Raw genomic sequence first — 8,572 nt, forward strand, 5'->3', positions numbered from 1 at the left:
TTGGTAGGAGTGTATGCTTAGAAGCAGACAGATATTAAGTTAAATCCTTGGTGATGTGCAGGATGGGAAACTGAAAAAAATCCAAGACGACCCTGTTTTGTGTAAAAAAAAAATAAATTAAAATGCCTTTATTTTGGCATGGCTACAACTGGTTGCACAGATAAAAAGACTAGACTAGGCATTTCGGCTAAATGGCCTTCATCAGGGTAAAAGTCAAAAGTCTGTTTATTAATGTTCTTGGTTCACCACTAGACGTCTTTATAACCTTGGGTCAACAATGACAAATCTAAAAGGACTTTTTTTTTCAAGATTAAAGAGCTGATAAAATTTTTAATTCTCCTGATTTCTTTTGCCAGTAGCTGTCGAAGTGATGTTGCTGATCGCAGGCCTCCATCGATACAGAGCTTAATGATCACTGTCTCTCTTGCCCTTGAGATGCTGGATGTCTACCAGCTCCTGGATACTAAATCTGACCTATGACCATTTCTATTAGCCCCTGGCTACTGCCTATGACCTCTGACCCTCCATTTAAAAACCAAATAAATGAATTCAAACAGGTATTACGTTCATACAGCAACCGACTCTGCTGCTCTTGCGTACATGCATTGTCCGAGTTTTCAATAACCTCCCTTTCCTGGATAAACAAGAAATGTCCCCCCTCTACAGCTACAGGTCAGATTAGCGGATGCTAAGGCAGAGGGGGCGGGACCGTTTGAGATCATCTCTCGCTGGAAACCAATGACAGCTCACCCTGCAGAAACCTCATCACCTGTCCTGTCTCCTTGTCCGTCCCTGCGGTTTATCCCTCTCAGTGAATGGTTTCCTGCTTCCTCACCAGGAACAGGCAGTGCTGCCACTGCTGAGGCTGCGACTGCTTTTCAGACACAAAAACTCCTGACGTTCGACTCCCGGCCCACTTTTTTTTTCCGCCGCCACCACGTTCACTCTGTCAGATGTGACGCACGTTTCGCCTTACCTGCTCTAAATCCCTAACGAGATTGCCCGTCCCCGGATATCCCATTAGACCCTGATTAACCGGGCTCAGCTCATTAGCTCTGTCAAACCAATTCACCCCGTCACCCCCCCATTGCAGCATCCATCTCCGGGCCCTGGTCGCTGGCAGAGAAAATTATTCTAACAAACCAAAATATTCAAACAAACGAACAAAATGAGCAAGCAAGCAAAGATCAACGTGCAAACTGGACAGAAATTGTGCATTGGAGAAGTTGTAGCAGTTTCAACAATCTTCTTTATTGAAGCTTGCTAACGGTGCATTTTAACTGAGTTTGACTACATTTATTTGCTTTGGCTGCACCCGAAACTCCAAGTTTTGCGCAACAGCCGCGGTTTCTCCTCAGACGCCCCAATCTGCTTTTTTTCCCTTTCATATTCTCACATTTCATCTCCACCTGTTCCCTTTCTCCTCCCCGCCGCGATCTTTGAGCTGCTCACCTGCGCTTGTCTTCTGACCTCATAACCTGATTTCTCCTCCCCCACCCAATAGGTTTACGTGTACCTCCTCGCTCTCTGCGCTCCCTCTGCCCAGTTCTCTCCCTCTCCTTCCTTCTCTATTTCCATCTTTGAGCTTTATCCCTTCATCCCTTATCTCCTTCATCCCCTCCAATCCTCATCTGTTCTTCACCGTGGACGACGGGAGGGAGAGAGAGAAAGAGAGGGAGTGAGTGGTGTGAGTTTTTCACAGAGTAAGCTGCTAGCAGTTTGCCGTGGAAGAGCACCAGAGGAGTCAGCTTCGCAGGCAGGTGGTGCACCCTGGGATTGTGTGGGATCTAAAAAGCCGCCCCAGTCTGTGGTTTCTGAAAACCAGGAGCTGCAGAAGAGGAGAAAAACCACCCAGCGTGTGGGGAAAAAAGGTGAGTTTATCACTTTTGTGCTTCTCCTCAGCTCCTTCTTTCCTCTGTTGGAAATTTGATGTGTTTAGGAAACAGGAAATAGACCTCAACAAACCTTTGAAAACTTAATGCATATTTTTTCTTCAACGTGCAACTAAGTGAATGCAAAACTTCTTCAGTTGATTGAGATTGTTTGCTTTTGCGATGCTACATTGCTTCAATTTGCTTGAACTTCCAAAACTTTTACAGCCTCTACATGTCTTTGAAACTCTTTTTTGGATCCATGAAATAATTGTTCATTGGACTGATGCAGAAGCAACTCCTTTGTAATGACTCCCTAAACCCTTTGAAGGTGATCTTTGGAGTCTCCTGCCAAAGAGGATTGATGCCTCAGGTCAGGCAACACGCAGCTTGTAGGCCTCTCAGCCGCCAGGTCTGCTGGCTCACACCTCAGCAAAGCGTTGCAAGTGTGGTTCCCTTGACTCTGCAATTCACATTTGAGGCCTTTTTACGACAAAAGTCCCCAACAGTTGACGCTTCAGTTCGTTACTCATAAGAGGGTGTGAAGGTGGGGCCGCTGCCGCAGCTGACGTTTGACCGTAGCTCCATCCACATCACCCCGTCCTTCCGTCTTCCGCCTCTCCTGAGGTAAAGAGCAGTCAGTAATCGGATGACAGGAGATTTGACTGGTAAAGCTTCCCTTAAGATCTCCTGGCCCGAGATTTAAAACCAGGCAGCAACACACACACACACACACACACATACGCGCACACACACAGACACTACCACTGCCCTGGTCCTACCCTGCTCCACCTCCCTCCTCCTTCCTTCCTCAGGTGGAAGGTGCCGCCTTAGCAGCTCAAAGGCCACGACCCAGGCCCTCACCTCTGCCGCCCTTTTCATTCATTACACTTATTTATGATTATGCAATCAAGTGAGGAAAACGTTTACATAATGGCAAGGAGACAAGTTACTAATATGAAAAAATCTTTCACTCATCACACTTGCAAACTAATGTACAATTGAGTATTTGTTTTTGATCAGGAAGGTAAAAGGTGCTCCTGCAGTCACTGCTGCAACTGAAAGGTGATGAGACTGTGACAAAACCTATTTCATATACTAAAAACCTTCCTAATTGGCTCAGACACTGTTGGCCATTGGTCATGCATTTAACCAGTTCAAATATCTGGACATCCTATTACACCCTCTTACAGAGCGTTAGACTCCAGCAGCTTCTGGGTCATTAAGACCAAGCAAAGGTCCCATAGTGTTTGGTCAAATGCCTTCAAGATTCACATCATGAAAATAAGACTTGAAAACTGCTTGTCTCTGCGTTTCATTTTTAATCTGCCATGGATGACGGGGGAAGACGTCAGATGAGAACAGAACGCATAACATGCATTTGACCGAAACAAAAAAAAATATATATATGTTCATGAGTTCCCTCATCTGAGTACTAGTGGACTATTTGAATATCGAAGTCCATACATGAAATATAGAAATATTTATGAAGGTTTTTGTTTCTCTTCGTCAGGCAATCTCAGCCAATATCAGATCTTCCTCATCCGGGCCTTTTCCACAGTCAGTCTGCAATCAGTCAGCCCCTCATTCCTTTTTTCTCACACACTTTGTACATTGCACCTGCACCGGCGTGAGAGCCGACGCTGCCACAACTTTCTCATAGGCAGGGATTAAACTTCAGGATATGGCCTAATCTTTGCCGCAGACTCGATGGTGTAACAGCAAGGTATCAGGGTCAGTGGATCCTTGTGCATCTCTTTGATGTGCAACAGGGTCAAGCTGCACCTGCAGAATACCTAATCCTGAATGGCCACCGACCGCATCATGAAAAAGACCAGCAACCAGACTCTGCGCTTTCCTTGCTAATAACTTTTTTGCTTTCGTCGTCTTGTGTTACAGTGAGTCTTTTTGTTTCCGCCAAGTAACATCCCCAAGAACCGCCATGGCATCTGAGAAGGCTGAGATGGATGCACTGAAAAAGGAGTGCGATGGCCTCCGCACACAGATTGAGGTGAGCTCCAGGCCTGTGCAGATGACAGCATTTGCATTTTCAGGAATGGCTTCATGCATCGCAGATATGTTGGTGGCTTAAAAGAAAACTTTAGTTCAGTGTTTAAGAAAAAAAAAAAGAAAAAACTCAATCAGATGCTGATAATGAACCTGTCTTGCTTACGTAACAATCCATAACAATAATATTAAAATTTTGGGTCAACTTACTGGTTCCTTTTTTCACCCCACCCCCATTGTTTCCTGAAACATGCAATTCCCTATGCGACCACTAGGCGGCCCGCAAGGGGGTCAACGACAGCTCCATGTCTTCAGCGGCAGGGGGCGTGGCCGCGGTGGGCCGCGTTCAGCTGAAGCTCAGGAAGACGCTCAAAGGTCACCTGGCTAAAATCTATGCCATGCACTGGAATATTGACTCCAGGTGAGCGGCGCAGAGGAGCCCCAATGTCACACACACACACACACACACACACACACACACACACTTTAACGCAGAAGATTCAAATGGCCAAAGAAAATTGTGTGAACATCTGCAGTTTGAGGAGTTAGGTTGGTGGGGGAGGGTAGAGTGGACAGAGGTCCTGGCTGACAGAATTCCTCTTCTGCTCCATTTAACTGTGGTGCTTACTGAGTATGCAGGTTTCATTTTTCATTACAGGAATGCTTTGAGGGAAAAAAGAATATCATTGAAAATGAAAGCCATCACATCATTTCAAAGTTGATGGAATAAAGCAATAGTTAATTTGTGTGACATTCTCAATGAGGGGTGAGGCGTTCCCACGCGAAACATAAACAAAAATCAATCAATTTCTTGGATTTTTGATGACTTTTAGTTTAGTTTGTACTACTGTACGTACTTTTCTGTGTTTGGAGGCATCCGCAGCTGTGTCATACTTAAAGATTGAACTCCCTGAGACTGAATTAATGATAATATCTCTGATCACAGTGCAACATTTCCCATGCATTTTCTTTTTTGTGCAATTTATTTGTCATAGGGACTCTACTAGAGTATATGTGTACATATAAAATGTACAACCTCTACACAATGTACGACTACAGTATTGTAGCTGTTTCTCTCAGCTGAAAAACATTTGATTGCAGTTTCAGATTATTGGGATAAGATCTTTTTTCCGCTCTCACAGGCAAATGGTCAGCGCATCACAGGATGGCAAGCTGCTGGTCTGGGACACCTTCTCAGGGAACAAGGTCAGCTCACATTCTGGCGGTGAAGTGACTTTATCACTTTTCTTTGTAATTTTTTTTCCCAATCAAGTCCTTGTAGTTTTTTCAATCCACATTTTCAGTCCTGACAGCGTTTGGCCGCGTAATAAATTCGACCTGTAGGAGCTTTAAATCCTGGAGTAATAAGATTAGTCTGGATTTCACTGGTGACGTAGTGATGGTTTCCTTTCAGGAATCAAATCATGACGCAAAGACAGGCAGATATTTGTTACGGCCTGGAAAAACAGTCAAATCCAGGCAGTAAGCACGGTGAATGTTCTGTCCTGCAGCTGGTTGCTGTGCCACTGAAGTCTGCCTGGGTGATGAGCGTCGCCTTCGCCCCCTCTGGTAACCTGGTGGCCAGCGGTGGTCTGGATAACATTTGCACAGTGTACAACATCAAGGCCGCCAGCCCCAAGACCCTCAGGGAGCTGGATGCACACACAGGTGAGAAGCTAATTTTCCTCGCGCAAAGATTTCAATTTAAAAAAAAAAGTGAAGATTCAAAAAATAATCATTAAGGGATGATAACGAATAAATGGATAACGGTCCCGTGCAGGTTACCTGTCCTGCTGCCGCTTCCTGAGTGACACTGAGATCCTGACAGCCTCTGGTGACACCACTTGGTGAGTCGATCTGGTTGCGCTAAAACAACAATGTGCATGTGTCAGGCTGAAAGAAACTTCCTGATTCATCAATAATTACATGTTTAATTTCACTTGAATATCCTTTAAGGATAATTGTGCCTGAGTTTTCCCAGTGACCTTATTGCCATCATGGTTTTTTAACGGTATTTGACAGGAAGATGGGTATTTTCTGATTAGCCTGGAAGTTAGCGCGGGCAGTTAGCACAACAGCGGCTCTCTTTTGAAAGCCTGGATCTACTTTTTGTTCTTCAACCACAAATTGAAAAACTTGAAACAATTTAAGAAAGACTTTGCATTAAGCACCTGCCAGCTCGCATTTCCACTTGCTGAGTCCCATTGAATCTCAACACTTGACTGCATTCCTCTCTCTCGTCGACTCAGCTGCCTGTGGGACCTGGAGACAGGCAAGCAGAAGATCATCTTCACCAACCACATTGGAGACTGCATGTCCCTGGCTCTGTCCCCCGACATGAACACCTTCATCTCCGGAGCCTGTGACTCTCTGGCCAAGCTGTGGGACGTGAGGGAAGGCGCCTGCAAGCAGACCTTCTCTGGACACACCAGTGACATCAATGCCATTGCTGTGAGAAGCAAATCAATCCCAACACATGACAATTTAGTGCCCAGCTTTTTGATGAGAGTCACGAAAAGAAAATATTCTGTTTCTTCTCCCTCCAACGGTGCAGTTCTTCCCTAGTGGAAACGCCATTATCACAGGCTCTGACGACTGCAGCTGCAAGATGTACGACCTGCGTGCCGACCAGGAGGTGATTAACTACCAGGACACCAGCCTGAACGCTGGCGTCACATCCCTGGCTGTCTCCAACTCGGGCCGCCTCATCTTTGCCGGCTATGATGACTTCAACTGCCACATCTGGGACTCGCTGAAGGGAGAGAAAGTCGGTGAGTGGGGGGCTGATGCGTCGGCTTCTAGAAGGTTGCACAGCAACATCTTATCTGCAGAAATTGAGTGTTGAGTGGTAATTCCCCTCTTCCTGTTACCTCTCCTGTGTCCTCTCATTTATTTTACTCTCTTCACTCACATCTGTCTCCTTCCATTCCATTTTCTCATTCACTGAAATATCCCTTTTCTCTTCTGTCTTTTCACCCTTTCTGACACCTCTAACCTTTAAATTTTCTTCTTCAATTGTTCACATCCCCCTTTTTATCCTATTTCTCTCATATCCATTTGCTTTTCCCATTCCTGTCCTTCTGTACTTTCACACCTTCATTTTTCTCATTTTGTGTGTTTGCTATTTACAATGCATCCTCTCCATACAGTCTTGTCCTTTTCTTCTAAATTCACCTTTTTCTCTCCTTCTTACCCTGTTTCTCATTGTGCGCGTCTTCCCGTTCTTTAACAATCTCCCTTCTTTTTCCCTCTCTTCTTTCCCCTCCTTCCCCAGGTGTGCTGTCTGGCCACGACAACAGGGTGAGCTGCACCGGCGTCCCTGATGATGGCATGGGTGTGTGCACAGGCTCCTGGGACAGCTTCCTCAAACTGTGGAACTAAAGCATCTCATATTGAAGGGGGGAGAACAAATATGAGGAGAGGAGGAGAAGGAGGATAGAAAGAGGAGGAGCCAGAGACAAGGATGGGAGCGTAGAAAACAGAGACGAGGATGCCAGTGAGGTTGGAGAGTGCGATAAGTGGGCTTCCCTCTTTCTCTCCCTCTCTTCTTACTCTTCGTTCACATATGCAAAAAGATTAAAAAAAAAAAAAAAAAAGGTTGCAAGTGAGACACGCTGTGTAAATGGAATCGGGTAAACAGTGCACAGTGCATCCTGCAGTTTGTACACAGGTATCTTATCGATGAAGAGTTAAACACTGGAGGGCAAAAAATGTAAAATAAAATAGCACGTTATTAAAAACAGAACACAGCGGGAAAACCTCTTACTGTCAATTAAACACATATAGATATGTGACTATTTTTAAGAAAAAAAATGTGAAAATAAGACTGTAGGTTTACAGATTTATTTTTATGTACGTCACCAGTAAGAGCCCTGCACTTATTTAGAAATACGGTTGTACATTCATATGTATTTTATAGGGAAAAAAAGGCTTTAGAATAAAGAATTAATGTACAGTGTTTTATTATTTCTTTTCATTTTATTTGTGTGTGGAGGTGGGGGGCTGCACTCTTCCGGTGTACATGTGTGTGTTTAAGCTTCCATCTTGAGTCCACTGCTACCCACCAGCAGCATCTTCCTCACCGCACTGTTGGAAAAGCAACCTGCTCAAACACTCTGTAAAGACATGTAAACTTTATTTTACTCCCTCACGATTCAGCTGCATTTTGTAGGACTTTTACACTTGTGCAGTTCCTCTGTAAAAAAGAATAACCAAAAAGAAATAAAAGACAAAATGTTTGTTGAAAATGTTTCTAATAAACATAGAATTCTGCATTAACATCACGTCAGTGTCTGCATAACATTGTGTGTGTGTGTGTGTGTGTGTGTGTGTGTGTGTGTGTGCTGGAAATCAGACACCTCTGGAAAACACATCAGTCTGAAAGTAAGTAAGAATAAAACTAAACATTTAATTTGTTTCTGCACCTTAACAGAAACAGCCTGGCTGAATGTATCAGCAAAATGTCCTGAAACAGGAGCTATAACATCAATCTGAGCTCAAGAAGCAAAGACCAGGGCCACGGATTATTAAGGTACTGACCTCAATCTCATAATTGAGACTGATTATCCCAGAGCTTTGAAAAAATAAAAATAAAGTCACACATGTGGTAAGTATCGTCTTTATTAGGTTTCTACACTGTGAAAGGCACACAATGTCATTGTCTTGCAAGTAGTATAAAAGCATGAAATAATTGC

The 8,572-nt window shown here is 44.3% G+C and overlaps 1 protein-coding gene across 1 annotated transcript; it reads left to right on the forward strand.

The window, feature by feature from the left end:
- Positions 1-1,669: 1,669 nt before the first annotated feature.
- On the forward strand, positions 1,670-8,155 carry gnb3b (guanine nucleotide binding protein (G protein), beta polypeptide 3b). The gene is made up of 9 exons (XM_076011775.1): positions 1,670-1,871; positions 3,771-3,882; positions 4,154-4,299; positions 5,021-5,084; positions 5,390-5,546; positions 5,659-5,725; positions 6,128-6,329; positions 6,433-6,649; positions 7,153-8,155. Exons 2-9 carry the CDS (start codon positions 3,814-3,816, stop codon positions 7,257-7,259), a joined length of 1,029 nt encoding a protein of 342 aa, XP_075867890.1. The 5' UTR covers positions 1,670-1,871; positions 3,771-3,813; the 3' UTR covers positions 7,260-8,155.
- Positions 8,156-8,572: the final 417 nt, after the last annotated feature.

This window comes from Nelusetta ayraudi, unplaced genomic scaffold (assembly GCF_046127955.1).
Source record: "Nelusetta ayraudi isolate G7.1 ecotype Tasmania unplaced genomic scaffold, CSIRO-AGI_Nayr_v1 ptg000135l, whole genome shotgun sequence".
Taxonomy (NCBI): Eukaryota; Metazoa; Chordata; class Actinopteri; order Tetraodontiformes; family Monacanthidae; genus Nelusetta; species Nelusetta ayraudi.